Here is a 19,823-nt window from a genome sequence, read left to right as displayed (position 1 = left end):
ACAGGTCAGTAAGAAGGTCACTGTGAGGTTCTTCTAGAATTCCTGTAACACATATTATTCCTACGATGGTGATCAGGCACTTGATTGCAGGGGGATGGGAACCAGTGTGCCAGAGCTGACAGTGTGGCTGGGGTGAAAATAAATGATGTTAGAAGTTCAAGCAAATCCGCTGATAGAAAGGTTGTGAGTGGTGGTAAAAATCTTCTGAGGTGTATATATTTCAATGCTAGGAGTATTGCGGGGAAGGCGGATGAGTTGAGGGCGTGGATTGACACATGGAATTATGACGTTATAGCAATGAGTGAAACTTGGCTACAGGAGGGGCAGGACTGGCAGCTTAATATTCCAGGGTTCTGATGTTTCAGATGTGATCGAGGCAGAGGAATGAAAGGTGGGGGAGTAGCATTGCTTGTTAGGGAAAATATTACATCAGTGCTCAGGCAGGACAGATTAGAGGGCTTGTCTACTGAGTCCTTATGGGTGGAGCTGAGAAACAGGAAAGGTATGGCCACATCAGTGGGATTGTATTACAAACCACCCGATAGTCAACGAGACTTGGAAGAGCAAATCTGCAGAGAGATAGCAGGCAACTGCAGGAAACATAAAGTTGTGGTGGTAGGGGATTTTAATTTTCCATATATTGATTGGGTCTCCCATACTGTTAGGGGTCTAAATGGTTTAGAGTTTGTAAAATGTGTTCAGAAAAGTTTTCTAAATCAATATATAGAGGGACCAACTAGAGGGGATGCAATATTGGATCTCCTGTTAGGAAACGAGTTAGGACAAGTGATAGAAGTCTGTGTAGGGGAGCACTTTGGTTCCAGTGATCATAACATCATTAGTTTCAACTTGATCATGGACAAGGATAGATCTGGTCCTAGAGTTGAGGTTCTTAACTGGAAGAAGGCCAAATTTGAAGAAATGAGAAAGGATCTAGAAAGTGTGGATTGGGACAGGTTGTTCTCTGGCAAGGATGTGATTGGTAGGTGGGAAGCCTTCAAAGGAGAAATTTTGAGAGTGCAGAATTTGTATGTTCCTGTCAGGATTAAAGGTAAAGTGAATAGGAATAAGGAACCTTGGTTCTCAAGGGATATTGCAACTCTGATAAAGAAGAAGAGAGAGTTGTATGACGTGTATAGGAAGCAGGGAGTATATAAGGTGCTTGGGGAGTATAAGAAGTGCAAGAAAATACTTAAGAAAGAAATCAGGAGGGCTAAAAGAAGACATGAGGTTGCCTTGGCAGTCAAAGTGAAGGATAATCCAAAGAGTTTTTACAGGTATATTATGAGCAAAAGGATTGTAAGGGATAAAATTGGTCCTCTTGAAGATCAGAGTGGTCGGCAATGTGTGGAACCAAAGGAAATGAGGGAGATCTTAAACAGGCTTTTTGCATCTGTATTTACTAAGGAAACTGGCATGAAGTCTATGGAATTAAGGGAAACAAGTAGTGAGATCATGGAAACTGTACAGATCGAAAAGGAGGAGGTCCTTGCAATCTTGAGGAAAATTAAAGTGGATAAATCCCCGGGACCTGACAGGGTGTTCCCTCGGACCTTGGAGGAGACTAGTGTTGAAATTGCGGGGGCCCTGGCAGAAATATTTAAAATGTCGCTGTCTACAGGTGAGGTGCCGGAGGATTGGAGAGTGGCTCATGTTGTTCCGTTGTTTAAAAAAGGATCGAAAAGTAATCTGGGAAATTATATGCCAGTAAGTTTAACGTCGGTAGTAGGTAAGTTATTGGAGGGAGTACTAAGAGACAGAATCTACAAGCATTTGGATAGACAGGGACTTATTAGGGAGAGTCAACATGGCTTTGTGCGTGGTAGGTCATGTTTGACCAATCTGTTGGAGTTTTTCGAGGCGGTTACCAGGAAAGTGGATGAAGGGAAGGCAGTGGATATTGTCTACATGGACTTCAGTAAGGCCTTTGACAAGGTCCCGCATGGGAGGTTAGTTAGGAAAATTCAGTCGCTAGGTATACATGGAAAGGTGGTAAATTGGATTAGACACTGGCTCAATGGAAGAAGCCAAAGAGTGGTAGTAGAAAATTGCTTCTCCAAGTGGAGGCCTGTGACTAGTGGTGTGCCACAGGGATCAGTGCTGGGTCCATTGCTATTTGTCATCTATATCAATGATCTGGATGATAATGTGGTAAATTGGCTCAGCAAATTTGCTGATGATACAAAGATTGGAGGTGTAGTAGACAGTGAGGAAGGTTTTCAGAGCCTGCAGAGGGACTTGGACCAGTTGGAAAAATGGGCTGAAAAATGGCAGATGGAGTTTAATACAGACAAGTGTGAGGTATTGCACGTTGGAAGGACAAACCAACGTAGAACGTACAGGGTTAATGGTAAGGCACTGAGGAGTGCAGTGGAACAGAGGGATCTGGGAATACAGATACAAAATTCCCTAAAAGTGTCATCACAGGTAGGTAGGGTCGTAAAGAGAGCTTTTGGTACATTGGCCTTTATTAATCGAAGTATTGAGTATAAGAGTTGGAATGTTATGATGAGGTTGTATAAGGAATTGGTGAGGCCGAATCTGGAGTATTGTGTTCCGTTTTGGTCACCAAATTACAGGAAGGATATAAATAAGGTTGAAAGAGTGCAGAGAAGGTTTACAAGGATGTTGCCGGGACTTGAGAAACTCAGTTACAGAGAAAGGTTGAATAGGTTAGGACTTTATTCCCTGGAGTGTAGAAGAATGAGGGGAGATTTGATAGAGGTATATAAAATTATGATGCGTATAGATAGAGTGAATGCAAGCAGGCTTTATCCACTGAGGCAAGGGGAGAAAAAAACCAGAGGACATGGGTTAAGGGTGAGGGGGGAAAAGTTTAAAGGGAACATTAGTGGGGGGCTTCTTCACACAGAGAGTGGTGGGAGTGTGGAATGAGCTGCCAGATGAGGTGGTAAATGCGGGTTCTTTTTTAACATTTAAGAATAAATTGGACAGATACATGGTTGGGAGGTGTATGGAGGGATATGGTCCGTGTGCAGGTCAGTGGGACTAGGCAGAAAATGGTTCGGCACAGCCAAGAAGGGCCAAAAGGCCTGTTTCTGTGCTGTGGTTTCTATGGTTCTATGGTTCTATCCAGGACTCTACCTTCAATGAGGTCATGTTGCCTTCACACACCAGGCAACTGCCTCCCTGCCTACATCCCCCAACCCTCACTTACACAGAGCAGGAATCACGACGGAAAGTTGTGCAGTCACACCCACGAAACTGACAGCATTCCTTGGTGTGAAGTTTAGATCTCAGCTCAGGGAAGAGGAGTAAACTATCACTGAAGGTGCAGCATCAATGGAAGATTCCTCCAGCCTCAACACCTCCAAGAGCAATCAACAAATCTCATCATCCATTGATACCTTTACCTTGGAGTTAACATAAAATACATAAAAACATAGAAATCTACAGCACATTACAGGCTCTTCGGCCCACAATGTTGTGCCGACCACGTAACTTACACTAGAACTATCTAGAATTTCCCTACCGCATAGCCCTCTAATTTTCTAAGTTCCGTGTACCCATCTGAGAGTCTCAAAAACCCTATTGTATCTACGTTTAGCACCGCCGCCAGCAGTGCATTCCACTAACCCACCATTCTCTGTGTGAATAACTTACCCCTCACATCCCCTCTGTACCTATTTCCAAGCACTTTAAAACTATGCCTCCTTGTGTTAGCCATTTCATCCCTAGAAGAAAACCTCTCGCTAAACACACGATCAATGCCTCTCATCATGTTATACACCTCTATCAGGTCACCTCTCATCCTCTGCAGCTCTAAGGAGAAAAGGCCGAGTTTACTCAACCTACTCTCATAAGGCATACTCTCCAATCCAGGCAACATCTTTGTAAATCTCCTCTGTGCTCTCTCTCTATAGTATCCATATCCTTCCTGTAATGAAGTGACCAGAGCAGAATATAGTACTCCAAGTGGGGACTTACTGAGGTCTTATATAGCTGTAACATTACCTCACATCTTTTGAACTCAATCCCACAGCTGATGAAGGCTAACATACCATATGCCTTCTTAACAACACTGTCAATCTGCACAGCAGATTTGAGCGTCCTATGGACATGGACCCCCAAGATTTCGCTGATCTTCCACACTGCCAAGAGTCTTACCATTATATTCTGTCATCAAATTTGACCTACCAAAATGAACTACTTCACACTTATCTGGGTTGAACTCCATCTGCCATTTCTCAACCCAGTTCTGCACCCTATCCATGCCGTGCTGTAACCTCTGACAACCCTCCAGACTATCCACAACACCCCAACTTTTGTGTCATCAGCAAACTTACTAACCCACCCTTCTACTTCCTCATCCAGGTCATTTATAAAAATCACAAACAGGAGGGGTCCCAGAACAGATCCCTGTGGATCACCACTGGTCACTAACCTCCATGCAGAATACTAACCATCTACAACCACCCTTTGCCTTCTGTTGGCAAGTCAATTCTGGGTCCAGGAAGCAAGGTCTCCTTGGATCCCATGCCTCCTTATTTTCTGATAGGAGCCTTGCATGAGGTACCTTATCAAATACCTTACCGAAGTCCATATACACTACATCTACTGCTCTACCTCCATCAATGTCTTTTGTTATATCCTCAAAAAATTCAATCAAGTTCGTAAGGCACAACCTAACCTGCCCTTCACAAAGCCATGCTGACTATCCCTAATTAGATTATGTCTCTATAAATGCTCATAAAACCTGCCTCTCAGGATCTTGTCCAACAACTTGCCCACCACTGAAGTCAGACTCACTGGTCTATATAATTTCCTGGGTTATCTTTACTCCCTTTCTTGAACAAGGGAACAATGTTTGCAATCTTTCAATCCTCTGGTACTTCTCCCGTCTCTATTGATGATGCAAAGATCATTGTCGGAGGCTCAGCAGTCTCCTCCCTCGTCTCCCACAGTAGCCTGGGATACATCTCATCCGGTCCCGGAGACTTATCCAGCTTGATGCTTTTCAAAAGCTCCAGCACATCCTCTTTCTTAACGTCTATACACTTAAGCAGTTCAGTCTGCTGTAAGTCATCCCCACAATTGTCAAGATCTTTTCCCCTGGTGAATACTGAAACAAAGTATTCATTAAGTACCTCTGCTACCCCCTCCGGCTCCATGCACATGTTTCCACTATCACACCTGATTGGTCCTATTCTCACACGGCTCATCCTCTTTGCTCTTCACATACTTGTAGAATGGTTTGGGGTTTTCCTTAATCCTGCTCTCTAAAGCTTTCTCATGGCCCCTTCTAGCTCTCCTAATTTCATTCTTGAGCTCTTTCCTGGCACCCTTGTAATTTTCTAGAACTCTAACAGTACCTAGTTTCTTGAACCTTTCATAAGCTTTTCTTTTCTTAATTAGATTTTCTACATTCTTTGTACACCATGGTTCTTTTACCCCACCATCTTTTCCCTGCCTCAATGGAACGTACCTATACAGAACACCATGCAAATGTTCCCTGAATATTTGCCACATTTCTGTTGTGCATTTCCCTGAGAATATTTTCCAATTTATGTTCCTGCCTAATAGCATCTTATTTCCCCCTACCACAATTAAATATTTTCCCAAATTGTCTCCTCCTATCCTTCTCCAGTGCTATGGTAAAGGACGCAGACACGAGGAAATCTGCAGATGGTGGAACTTCAAGCAACACACACAAAATGCTGGTGGAACACAGCAGGCTGGGCAGCATCTATAGGAAGAAATACAGTCGACGTTTTGGGCCAGCATCTTGTGTGTGTTACTATAGTAAAGGAGACAGAATTGTGGTCACTACCTCATCCCCACTACCCCCTTGGAACTAACTCCCAACCCAGCCCCTTCTTCACTCTCCTGCTCATCTTAATTCTTCCTCTCCAGCGTCCAAGAGGCGAACAGACCCTACTTCCTGGTGGCATCCTTCACTAGGAGGGGTCCAGGAGACAAGCAGAACCAAGGACCATTGTAAGTATGTTGGTACAAATACACATTTAACAGTTGATGAGGTATCACTTCCAAAAAAATGTTTCTTACCTCTACCTTGTAGACATTTGATGGGTGGTCTCGTTGGCCACAGGCCTCTGTTACAGTTTTACAACAACTGTCAGGTACAAGCCTGTCACCCGAGTCAGGGGAGAGAATGTAGACACTGTCCTGCCAGTCAGACGAGCTGTTGCTGCCACAGCACTTAAACTACAACAGAGGAAGGCGCAGTCAGTGTCATCTTCTGGTGAATGTTGTTTGCCAAAGTCAAACTAAGCATTGTGGGCCGTTCTATATTGTTCACTACCTTCAGGGGAGGCATACTGAGTGGCAGAGAGAGGGTTCTTTCTTCTCCACTCCAAATAGGCCACTGGGTAATTCCAGTGCAGAGATGGAGATTTACTGGGGGTGATTTTTGTTTTACACAAGGAGTGGTGGGTACCTGGATTGTGCTGTCAGGGATGGTGGTGGTGGAGGATGCAGTTAGAAGATAGAGACACTCGAGAGGCACATGGATAGGCAGAGAATGGAGAGATATGGACCATGTACAGACAGATGGGATTAGATGGCCTTAGGTGTCAGAGACAATAGGAGAGAGATTGTGCTGTGAGATTCCAGCAACAGGCAAGAGTGTTAGGTAGAATGGCCCTGTTTACCACACGTAGCGTGAAATAACACTGCAGCTGGAGGATGCATTGACATCAATGACAGGAACACAGCAGCTGAACACCACATCAAAGACAGCCCTCCACTTTCACTCACATCCCCTGGGCATTCCCTCGGTCATCTCCCACCTCCCCTCGCAGACAGAGAGAAAGCCACAATTATTTCAAGGGACGTTATATTAAAGTTGTGTAAGTCATTGGTGAAGCCTAATTTGGAGTATTGTGTGCAGGTTTGGTCACCTACCTACAGAAAAAAGGTGAATGAGTGAAAGAGTGCAGAGAAAATTTACAAGGAAGTTGTTAGGACTTAAGGACCTGAGTTATTGGGCAAGGTTAAATAGGTTAGGACTTTATTCTCTAGTGTGTAGAAGACTGGGAGATTTGATACAGGTATACAAAATTATGAAGGGTATAGATAGGGTAAATGCATGTAGGCTTTTTCCATTAAGATTGGGTGAAACGAAAACTAGGAGTCATGGGTTAAGGGTGAAAGTTGAACTGTTTAAGGGGAACATGAGGGGAAACTTCTTCACTCAGAAGATGGTACATGCTGCCAGCACAAGTGGTGGATTTGAGTTTGATTTCAACATTTAAGAGAAATTTGGATAAGTACTTGGATGGGAAGGGAGTGCAGGTTGATGAAGATTAATAGTTCGGCATGGATCAGATGGGCTGATGGGCCTGTTTTTGTGATGTGCTTTTCTATGACTATGACTATGAGGCTTCCGATACCAATAACAACATGACCTTCTCTTAAAGCCAGGTCATGAGGAAAGCATAACCTGAAACTGTAGAACTAGAAGATGAATGGTTTGGTAGGGCAGACAAAGAGAAACTATGTCCAGCTCTAGGAAGACGGTAAACAAAGGACAGAAAGAGAAGGATATTGGTTGAATGTTTAGAGAGCCAATGAAGAGAGAAGATTGTAATGGGGAAGCATTTGCAGAAGGGTTATTGGAAGTGCAGTCAGTGCTTAAAAAGTCCACAGGACGTGGGTGTGGGCAGCCAGACTAACAAAGGCTAATCTGCTCTCCCTATCGATGGCCAGCAGTAGCCACCCAGCCGTGTCACTGAAGCTGCCAGCAATCCCAGCACTGGCCTCACTGCTCCCCCCACCACACGCATTTCCCGGAGAGCCTGTATTCTGGATCATCTGTTCCACCAACCGGCAGACAGGAACCTTCCTTTGTGGTCATATCTGCATGGAGACACTGGGGCAGCTGCCTGTGAATGGTGTAGAACGATGTAACAGCCAGAGAGAGAAGGAGTCTCCATGGATACCTCCCACCTTCTTCGCTCCAGCACAGAGCTTAGTGCCGACAACCAGCTCCAGAATTTCCTGCGACAGTTCACTTCCTGTCAATCTCAGCCATTCTGCAGCAAAGTTCCACAGGAAGGAAGAGGCTGGGCTGAAGTGGGAGAGGTGGCTGTTCTTGGAAGATATCCTTCTGAATGAGCCATCCTAGTAAACAGCAACGTGGAGATCAGAACATTGACCAGTTAAAGCTGTCCCAGGCACCTCCCTCGCTTCCTGCCATGTCACACAGAGGAGTTGCTTGCTGTTTGAAATGCAGAGTGTTTGTATGTGATAGCTGTCGTTTCTCAGAGAGTCTGCGGGATCCAGCCGCAGCAAACACAGAAGAGCATTAAATCATTTCTGGATCCAGCCTCGTTCAAACTTCAGTACCGTCCTGGTAAAATTCAGAGCCCAGCTCCCACACCCACCAGCCTCACTGCTTCCAAATATTACATCTGGGCATTTTTACCACATCTTTTATTCCCAAGGGTTTACAGTTACAGCAGAATTAGGAAATTATCTACTAGTCTCTCACCAGCCCACTTCAGTAATGTTTAACAGAAGCACAGAATCAGACAGCACAGAGACAGGCATTTCAGCCAAGCTAGTCTATGCTAACTACTATGATTCCACTTGAATCCCTTTGTCAGCATTAGGCCTGTGTCCCTCTAACTTCTTTCAGAGTCATAGAGAAATGCAGCTTGAAAGTCAGGCCCTTTGGCCCATCTAGTTCATGCTAAAACCATTTAAACTGCTTACTCCCATTGACCTCCACTGGAACCATAGCCCTCCGTACCCCTACCATCCATGTACCTATCCTTCTCTTAAATGTTGAAATTGAGCTCACCTGCACCATTTGTGCTGGCAGTTCATTCCACATTCGTGACCCTCTGAATGAAGAAGATTTCCCCCATGTTCCCCTTAATCCATGTTGGCCAGAAGAAACTACAGTCTGATCAAGTTCAGGGGAAGCAGACAAGCCGGTTGTCCCCATTTTGTGGACTCTCAACTGATTCTTGCTCTTGGATAATCTAATTAGAGTAACTGAATGTGGACACAGGAAGCTTCAGGTAGTGATCTGCTAAACTGAGTACATTCTCAAACAAGTAGCCATTTGTTATGTAAAGGACAAGGCCTGACTGGGTTCGAACTCAGGAACCTTTGCTCCGGAGTCTGGCGCTGATGTTACTGCGCTCTGGTGAAATAAGTTACTTGACCATAAATACAGATTTCTCTGTGACTCACTGATCGTCATTACAAGGGGTGATTCTTGTAACACCCATGACCTCTGGTTGTAGTCCCACCTAACCTCAGTGGAAAATGCCTGCTTACATTTACCCTATCTATACCCCTCATAATTTTATCTCCCAGTACCTATCCAAATCTCTTTAAACGTTGCTGCCACCTCCTCTGGCACCTCATTCCAGATTATCAGCCCTCTTTGTGTGAAAAACCTGTTCCTCAAATCCTCTTTCCATTTCTCCACCCTCTCCTTACACCAGTACTCTCTAGTTCTTCCTGTTCTGGGAGAAAGATTCTATCCATCCCATCTATTTTTGAGGCCTCCATTGGTTAGGGTCGGCCATGGATGTTGTGTCTGAGCTGTCTAGATATTCAAACCTACATAGCAAGCTCCCCTTCTCCACGCATCTGATGAACCCAAAGGAATGGCAGAGACTGACACAGTTCAGCACCAGCAGCATCACAAGAGTTGGCAGTCGATGTTGAACTCAATGTAGGACTGCCTTAGGGACTCCAACTCCAGATTTTTCCCTCGGGGCATTCTCTTGAAGCCTTCCTCATGAGTGGGTATACCCACAAGGCAGCGGAGGTTTGAGATCAGAATTTTCTTTCTCCTAGATGAGCTGCCAACCACTGACGAGTCCATCTGCCGGAAGCGACTGGCTTTAAGGTGCCAGGAACCTGCCTTTGCCCCTTTTCCTGTCAGTAGAAATGGCTCCACCAGGCCCAGTAGCTAAGCCACACGTGAAGACCAGGACCTGAACTTGGTTGTCAGAGGCTGTTTGAGGTGCACACCATTGGGAGCATTTAATAGGTAGTGTAAGCTTGTCCCGATTTCCTCCCCCCGCTGCAACAACCTGAAGGAATCATCCTATCTATGCCCCTCACAATTTTACAGACCCTCAGTAAGGTCACCTCTCAGTGTCCTGGGTTGCAGAGAGAAGAAACTGTACAACGCCTCAAGAGCTGCCTAAGCAATGGTGTGTACAGACTCAACTCGTCACCTCTACGAAGACAGCTTATTAAATACCCTTCTCATTACCCTATCCTCACACATTGTAATGGGTGCATATCTGGTAATCTTTCAGGGGCTACAGACTTCCACCCAAAGATCTCTCTGTACCTCAACATTCCAAGGTCACTGCCATTCATTTTCGCTGCCCTATTTGACGTCCCAAAGTTCAAAGTAAAATTATTATCAAAGTACATATATGTCACCATATACAATCCTGAGATTTATTTTTTTGTGGACATACTCAGTAAATCCAAGAACCATAATAGAATCAATGAAAGACTACTCCAACAGGATGGACAAACAACTAATAAGACAACAAACTGCAAATACAAAGAAAAAACGATAAATAATGAGAACATGAGATGAAGAGTCGTTGAAAGTGAGTTCATAGCTTGTGAGAATAGCTCAGTGACGGGGCGAGTGAAGTTGAGTGAAGTTATCCGTTCTGCTGCATTTCCTCACACATGCCTGGATTAAACTCTGTGGGTTACTGCTCCACCCAGCATCCCAGCCAATCCATGTCCATCTGGAAACTGACTCGTCAGATCGCCAACAGTCCCATCCAAGTATGGAGATTAGCAAATGTCATTTTGTAGGGATAATCCAGGTAATTATAGGTTAGCAAGCCTCATGTCAATGATAGGGAAGCTGCTGGAGAGGATACTGAAGGACAGGGTCTATTCACATTTAGAAAGGCATAGCCTACATAGCCTCGATGCTTTGCAATTCACCTACCGGAGCAACAGGTCAATGGCAGATGCCATCTCTCTGGCCCTACATTCCTCCTTAGAACACCTGGAGAATAAAGACCCATACGTAAGGCTCCTTTTCATTGACTACAGCTCTGCCTTTAATACCATCATTCCAAATAAACTGATTCCTAAGCTCCGGAACCTGGGCCTTAGCACTCAGATCTGCAGCTGGATCTTCAGCTTCCTCACAGACAGGACCCAGGCTGTAAAAATAGGGGACAAGCTCTCCTCTACAATCACTCTGAGCACCGGTGCCCCACAAGGCTGTGTACTCAGCCCCCTGCTGTACTCACTGTACACCCATGGTTGTGTAGCCAAGTTTCCAACGAACTCAATATATAAGTTTGCTGATGCCACAACAATTGTAGGCCGTATCTCGGGTAACAATGAGTTTCAGTACAGAGAGGAAATTAAGAAGCTGGTGGCATGGTGCAAAGACAATAACCTATCCCTCAACGTCAGCAAGACGAAGGAATTGGTTGTTGACTTCAGAAGGAGTAGCGGACTGCACGACCCAATTTATATCGGTGGTGCGCAAGTGGAACAGGTCAAAAGCTTTAAGTTCCTCGGGGTCAATATCACAAATGACCTGACTTGGTCCAACCAAGCACAGTCCACTGCCAAGAAGGCCCAGCAGCACCTTTACTTCCTGAGAAAGCTAAAGAAGTTTGGCCCATCCCTTAAAGCCCTCACTAATTTTTATAGATGCACTGTAGAAAGCATTCTTCTAGGGTGCATCACAACCTGGTATGGAAGTTGTCCTGTCCAAGACCGGAAGAAACTGCATAAGATCGTGAACACAGCCCAGCACATCACACAAACCAATCTTCTGTCCTTGGACTCACTTTACACCGCACGCTGTCGGAGCAGTGCTGCCAGGATAATCAAGGATACGACCCACCCAGCCAACACACTTTTCGTTCCTCTTCCCTCCAGGAGAAGGCTCAGGAGCTTGAAGACTCGTACGGCCAGATTTGGGAACAGCTTCTTTCCAACTGTGATAAGACTGCTGAACAGATCCTGACCCGGATCTGGGCCGTACCCTCCAAATATCCGGACCTGCCTCTCGGTTTTTTTTGCACTACCTTACTTTCCATTTTTCTATTTTCTATTTATGATTTATAATTTAAATTTTTAATATTTACTAATTTTTACTATTTTAAATATTTTTAATATTTAATATTTGTAATCCAGGGAGTGGGAAGCGCAGAATCAAATATTGCTGTGATGATTGTACGTTCTAGTATCAATTGTTTGGCGACAATAAAGTATAAAGTATACTTAGGGACAGTCAGCAGGCTTTGTGCGGGAGAGTTATGTCTTAAAACTTCATTAGGTTATTTGAGGAGGCGACCGTGTTTGATGAGGGTAAGGCAGTGTACAATATCTGTATGGACATTGACAGGTCCTTCATCATAGGTTGATTCAGAAGATAGAGCATAGGTTCCAGGGTAAATTGGGAGTTTGGATTCGGAACTGCCTTGCCCATAGAAGACAGAGAATAGGCTGTTATTCTGGCTGATGGTCTGTCACCACTGGTGTTACAAGGATTGGTGCTGAGACCTCTGTTGTATACAGTTAGTAGCATGAATTGGGGCCAGCCCCACTTCCTGAAAGGAAATTGCAGAAAGTTAATTGCATACGTCTTGCTGAAGCCGATCGATGGACTGGGTGACGCTGCCCTCTCCTGGCTGCCCGTAATTCTCCATCATCTCTTTGTTCAGCTGCTCTTTCAACTCTTCACTCAACTACACAAAGACAGAGAAGCAGAACGGTGGTTAGGGTGCCTTTACTGCTCAGTCCCCGGCGAGCAGGAGCATGGGTAGATGTGGGTGATGGGCAGATGGAAGCTGGTGGGGGAGGTGATGGTACTGAGGGAGGGGAAGCTGAAAAGGGTGAACAGAGACTCTTCTCCTTTTCCTGTTCTGTCCACTCACCCAGCTCCATCTGTCTATCATCCCATCCCCACCCCAAGCTCCCGGCCCCTCTCTCTAAGCCTTCCCACTCACCTCTTTACACCAATTATCCCCCCTCCACCGTCTTAGCCCTGAGTCAGGGTCTCAACCCAAAACATCGACTACCCCTCTGCCTCCACAAAAGCTGCTCAGCTGTAGTTCCTCTCGACTTGCTTGGGCTGCTCAGGAGGGTTTCAGCTGGTGCAGTGAGGGAGTGGGAATCAGAGCAGTTATCAGCAGTGACAGATAGATATTAGATCAACTGTCCAAAATGACACAGGAACAGAATTAAGTGACATGGCCCATCAAGTCTGCTCCATCATTCCATCATGGCTGAATTATTAACCCTCTCAACCCCATTCTCCTGCCCCCTTCCATAACCCTTGATGCCCTGACTAACCAAGTACCTACCAACCTCTGCTTTAAATATACCCAATGACTTGGCCTCCACAGCTGTCTGTGGCAACGAATTCCACAGATTCACTGCACACTAGCTAAAGAAACTCCTCCTCATCTCTGCTCTAAATAGATGCCTTTCTATTCTGAGGGTGTGCCCTCTGGTCCTAGACTCCCCACTACAGGAAACATACTCTGCACACCTTGGCCCTTCAGTATTCGATAGATTTTAATGAGATCTTCCCTCCCTTCCAGCTTCCACCCTTCTAAATTCCAACAGTAAAAGCCAGAACCTTCAAACAGTCTTCATATATTAACCCCTTCATTCCTGCAATCATTCTCATGGACCTCCCCTGGACCCTCTCCAATACCAACACATCCTTCCTTAGATAAGGTCCCAAAACTGCTCACAAAGTTCCAAGTGTGCCTGACCTGGATAATGAATACAGTGGGACTGACAATCTGGCAATGTTTTTATGAAGAGATATAATGTGTAAGGGAATGAATTCAGAACAGAACTACAATGTTGTACCCATGTCAGAAACCTGGTTGAGAGAAGGGTAGGACTGGCATCTCAATGTTCCAGTGTACAGATCTCTCAGATGGGATTCAGGCAGAGGTGTATTACTGATCAGAGGCATGCCACCGCTATACAGTACAAGGAGAGGACACACTGTGAAGAGCTCATCCAGCATGGCAACAGGAAAATGCAGTCACTACAATAAGGTCATACCTCAGCCCCCTGAATTGCCAGCAGCAGACAGACGAACAGATGAGCAGACAGATTACGGAAAGATGTAAAAACAACAGGGTTGTTCTAGTGGCTGAATTTAAAATATCTTCTCTCATTCTCAATATTGATTGAGACTTCTTTAGTGCCAGAGGTTTAGATGAGGCAGAATTTGTTAGGTGGATCAAGATTTCTTGAAACAGAATGTAGATAGTCAACCAGGGGAGGGGGTGTGTGCTCAACCTTACATTGGGAAATGAGCCTGGCTAGGTAATTGAAGCTCAGAGGGGATACTCCCTCTGCAAGTTTTAAAATAGTTAAAAATAAGGATAGGACTTATCCTTATGAAAATGCTAAATTTGGGGAAGGTTAATTGCAACAATAATCAGCAGGAAGTTTGGACATGAGATTAGGAGTATGATGATAAACCCACATTTGCCATGTGGGAGTCTATTGAAGGAGATTTGATTAGGGCTTCGGATCAGCATGTTCTGTATGATAAGAGATGGTCAGGTTCACCAACCATGGGTGACAGAAGAATTTGTACAGAAAGTTTGATCAAAAAGATAAACTGAATATAACATACAAAATGCTGGAGGAACTCCGTAGGCCAGGCAGTGGCATGTCAGACAGTCGATGTTTCGGGCTGAGATCCTTTGGCAGGACTGGAGAATAAAAAACTGAGTAGATTTGAAAGGTGGGGGAGGGGAGAGAGAAGCACATGAGATTAAGTGAAACTAGGAGGGGGAGGGATGAAGTGAAGAGCTGGGAAGTTTATTGGTGAAAGAGATACAGGGCTGGAGAAGGGGAAGTCCCAATAGGAGAGAACAGAAGGCCATGGAAGAAAGAAAAAGGGGGGTGGGGAGGAGCACCAGAGGGAGTCAATGGGCAGGCAAGGAGGTGAGGTGAGAAAGGGAAAAGAGGATGGGAATAGTGGAGGAGGTGGGCGGGGGGGGGGGAAGGATTGGAAGTTTGAGAAATCGATGTTCATGCTATCAGGTTGGAGGCTACCCAGATGGAATATAAGGTGTTGTTCCTCTGACCTGAGTGTGTCATGATCACGACAGTAGAGGAGGTATCAGAATAGGAATGGGAATGGGAAGTGGAATTAAAATGGGTGGCCACTGGGAGATCCCACTTCTTCTGGTGGACGGAGCATAGATGCTCGGCAAAGCGGTCTCCCAATCTACGTCGGGTCTCACCGATATACAAGAGGCCACACCGGAAGCACTGAACGCAGTATATGACCCCAACAGACTCACGGGTGAAGTGTCACCTCACCTGGAAGGACTGTTTAGGGCCCTGGATGATAGTGAGGGAGGAGGTGTAGGGGCAGTAGTACTCATTCTACTTGCAAGGGTAAGTGCAAGGAAGGAAATCAGTGGGGAGGGATGAATGGACGGGGGGTGTCGTGTAGGGAGTGATCCCTGCAGAAAGCAGAAAGTGGGGGGGGTGAGGGAAAGATTTGCTTGGTGGTTGCAACTGTAATGAAAACCAATTTCCCCCTGGGATCAACAAAGTATGACTATGATCCTGTTGGAGATGGCGGAATTTGCGGAGAATTATGTGCTGGACACGGAAGCTGGTGGTGTGCTAGGTGAGGACAACTGAACATAAGTAAGGTTTTGGAGAGCGAAATCAGACAAGGCCTCAAAAAGGCCATAAAATGTCTTTGGCAAGTAAGATTATGATGTGCAATAAAGGCTCTTTGTTTTATACAGAGGGTGGTGGGTGTGTATGTGGAACGCCCTGCCGGGGGAGCTAGTTGCGTGGAACACGCTGCCGGGGGAGTTGTGTGTGTGGAATGCACTGACAGAGGAGGAGTTGTGTGCGTGGAACACCCTGCCATGCAAGGTGGTGTGTGTGTGTGGAATACCCTGCCAGGGGAGGAGGTTGGTGTGTGGAATGTGCTGCCGAGGGATGAGGTGGGTGTGTGGAATGCCCTGCTGGGGATGTTGTGTGTATGGAATGCACTGCCAGGAACAGTAGTGGAAGCAGATACAACAAGAACATTTAAGTGATATTTAGGCTATATTCACACTAGACCGGATATTTTTGAAAACGCCGGTTTTGCGTAAAAACAATAGGCGTTCACACCATATGTTTTTGAAAATACCTCCGTCCACATTAAAACGGGTATTTGGGCGAATCTCCTCCTATTGGACATGCACAGGACACATCTACAGAAAACAAGCGACATGTTTGGGGTCGAATCTCACTGTGAAAGTGCGCGTTTGTGCAGTTACAGACTAGAGAAACTTAAAAGGAAATTGTCAAACAACGGACAGCTGTTGGCTCTCGCGCAGGAGGACTTAAAACTAAAAAAAAAACCGAATACTGGAGCGCATGGAGGCAACCTACAGCGAGTTCACGGACAGTATGACCCGGCTGATGACGAACACTGAAAAACTGACTAATTCTGTTACATTAATAAAGCACCTTGTTAAATGTATAAAACATGTCTGCATCAGTGTTATCTTGTATTTCCATACAACTTTACATTAGGCTGTTACACATCTAATGTCAGAGAAGTACTTGCATAAATAGGTAAACCACCTTCATACAAGCAAACACGAGGAAATCTGCAGATGCTGGAATTTCCAGCAATACACATAAAAGTTGCTGGTGAACGCAGCAGGCCAGGCAGCATCTCTATGAAGAATTTTCAAATCTCTTACCATCTCTTTTTCCAGTTAGTCCTGACAAAGGGTCTCGGCCCGAAACGTCAACTGTACCTCTTCCTAGAGATGCTGCCTGGACTGCTGCCTTCACCAGCAACTTTTATGTGTGCTGCTTCATACAAGCAAGGACAGAAATCAGGGCAAAGTGAGTATACTTATTTATTTAGTAAGTTATGGGTCAAAGTATTTGGTGAGTACATTTCTAACTCTTCTGGCTTCAGTCTCGTTGCTGTCTGTTCTGAAATTGTTAGGTTGTGTGGGGAGGTTGCATTCAAGAAAACAATGAAATACCGCGCTGCCGCCACCATCTGTTCCAGCATGTCATGACAGCGTTTTTAGAAATCTCTGGTTACCCCGTCCACACCACTCTGCCCAATCGGAGTTTTCAAATTTACACACTCTGGAGGGCGTTTTAGAAAAGCTCCGTTTTCGGGGGAGGAAAACGCCATTTCAGTGTGGACAGAGGGTCAAAATGAAGAGAAAAAGCTTCAGCTATGGATTTATCTGGTCTAGTGTGGACGTAGCCTTAGACAGGCAAGGATTTGAGAGAAATAGAGCATGTGTAGTTGGACAGGACTAGTTAGATTAGTATTGTGGTTAGTGCAGACACTTGACTGAAGGGCCTGTTGCTGAGCTGTACTGTTCTGTGTTCGATGTTCGAGACAGACAGATGGTCACAGAATTGAGGGATACGGCCACATGTTAGGCACTTGACTGAAGGGCCCGTTTTTGTGCTAAGAGACTCCACATCTCTCCATCCTTGCCATTTCTGTAACGGGGGCAATGACCGATTACTCACTCATTCTGCAAACACAATATTGGGGAAATCCCCCTGCCAACCTGACCGGGACAAATGACTGGTTAAAATGAAATTGGCCGAACTTGCCACACTCCTCTGACTGCATCCAGTGGGCACAGGCTGGGACTATTGCCCCCTGTCTGAACGGGTGATGAGGCAGTGGCATATCACCCGTCCTTGGCAGGTTGAATCTGGCATCCCGTGAGCTGTGATGTTTTAGTCAGGTTACCCCCAGGTCAAACTTTGGTGTTTTGTGTCCAGCCTGGGTCTCCCACTCCCATTTCTCCTGATTCTGTATTCCCAGCTTGAGATTTGTAGAGAGAACAGACGGGGAGGGGATGAAGTAGAAAGACAAGTTCTCTAGACTTGAGCTGTGCCACATCAATTTAAAACAGCAACAGGCAGCCTGGTGCGTGCAGATTGTCAGTTAGGCTGGTGTCTAAGGATTCTATGGATACCCAGGTCCAGTATACCAGGTTCACTCTGTCTAAATCAGGGTTAAACTCACCCTTTGATAATAAACACAAGCAAGGATGCCGGCTACCAGCTCAATCAGGAAGATTAACAAGAGTGAAGAAAAGTACTGAAAAAGAAAGGAAAGCACAATAAACACGAACCCAGTTACATTTCACTAAAGCAGTTTCATGCTACACATCACCCAACAGGCAGATTTTTACTGTAACACACGGGAAATTTAACCACTAGGTCTTCTGGTAATACTCCAGACCGATGATTCCTTCTCATTCCTGCCCATTACACTGCTCTCTCATCAGCTCCATGGTCCCCCTTAATTTACTGATGTTCTCTGCTACAACTCCTGCCTAAGCAAGGATCTGGACCCCTGCAATTTGCCTTTCACCACAACAGGTCCACAGCGGCTGTAATCTCATTGTCTCTCTGCTCGGCCTTGGATCACCCAGACAATAGCAATATCTACATCAGATCTAAGAAGAGTCTTGGCCCAAAACATCGACTGTTTATTCATTCATAGATGCTGCCTGGCCTGCTGAGTTCCTCCAGCATTTTGTGTGTGTTGCTCTGGATTTCCGGCGTCTGCAGATTTGCTCATGTTTATGATTGCATTCATCAGGCTGCAGTTTGTTGATTGCAGCTCGGCATTCAACACAATCAAACTCAGAGTGCCAATAAACAAGCTCCAAAACCTGGGCCACTCTATATTCCTCTGCAACTGGATCCTTTACTTTTTCACTGGGAGACCAGAGTCTGTCCGGATTGGAAATAATATCTCCACCTCACTGACGATCAACACTGGCGCACCTCAGGGAAGTGTACTAATTCCACTGCTCTACTCAGTCTATACAAATGACTGTGTGGCTAGGCACAGCTCAAGCACCATCTATAAATTTGCTAACAACACAACTATTGTTGGCAGAATTTCAGATGGAGACGAGAGGGTATACAGGAGTGATATCTGGTTGGGAGGGTAGAGTATCTTAGCCCTTCAGAGCCCTTTGGAGCAAGATGGGATGCAAAATGTGAAGAGGCCCTTGAGTCGCTGAAGGGGGTGTCCTGTATCAGGATCAGGGCAGCGGGTTGAGACCTGTTGCATATGTCAGCCGGAGTCTGTCACCCTCTGAGAAAAACTATCCCACGCACAAGTTGGAGTTCCTGGCACTGAAAAAGGCTGTTGTGAATAAGTTTGGTGCCAAGTTTCTGGTGAGGACGGACAACAATCCCCTAATTTATATCCTGACCCCGGTGAAATTGGAAGCCACAGGCCATCGGTGGATGGTGCTGTTGTCTGCCTATGATTTCAGCCTCATGTATAGGCTGGGAAGTAGGAACTGATGCTGATGCTTTGTCCCAACGTGCACATGCAGGGCTGGACAGGGATGAAGAGTGGGAGAGCGTTCCTGCCCCGGGGGTGAAAGCCATGTGCCAGTTTGCCATCATGGTGAAGGCAGATGGAAGGCAAGGGCAAGATCGAGCGGTAGATCAGTTGGGAGTTTCTCCATTCCACAAGCCTACTGTAACCTAACTGCTCAGTGAGATGACCCGGGCATTGGTACCATTTTGTCAGCAGTAGAAAAGGGAGGCATTGTCAAGGTGGAGAGCATGAAACACGCTGCGGTGCCTCTATTACTGAGAGAATGGCCCAGATTGGAGTTGAGGAACCTGCTCCTATACTGGGTCACATCATCTCTGGACGGTCTCAGTGCTCCTAGCCGGGTCTGCCTGAGAAGTATCGAAGGATTGTGTTGAAGTCACTTCATGATGATTCTGGATATTCGGGGTTGAAAAGACCTCTGGATTACTCAGAGATCGGTTTTACTGCTCTGAATGAAGCTGGAGGT

General features: G+C 45.6%; 1 protein-coding gene across 5 annotated transcripts in view; it reads right to left on the bottom strand.

The window, feature by feature from the left end:
* tspan11 (tetraspanin 11) overlaps positions 1–19,823 on the bottom strand; it is a 121,020-nt gene that overhangs the window by 43,051 nt on the left and 58,146 nt on the right. For 3 of the 5 annotated variants that reach the window (XM_063057564.1, XM_063057565.1, XM_063057568.1), the window contains exons 4-6: positions 18,017–18,091; positions 12,591–12,695; positions 6,028–6,186 (exon numbers count right to left, since the gene is read on the bottom strand). In XM_063057564.1, coding sequence (XP_062913634.1) covers positions 6,028–6,186; positions 12,591–12,695; positions 18,017–18,091 — 339 coding nt within the window. The remainder of the gene's footprint in view (positions 1–6,027; positions 6,187–12,590; positions 12,696–18,016; positions 18,092–19,823) is intronic. The other 2 variants (XM_063057567.1, XM_063057566.1) reach the window with 2 other exon arrangements.

Source organism: Mobula hypostoma, chromosome 9, assembly GCF_963921235.1.
Source record: "Mobula hypostoma chromosome 9, sMobHyp1.1, whole genome shotgun sequence".
NCBI lineage: Eukaryota > Metazoa > Chordata > Chondrichthyes > Myliobatiformes > Myliobatidae > Mobula > Mobula hypostoma.
This window is presented reverse-complemented; position numbering and strand designations above follow the sequence as displayed.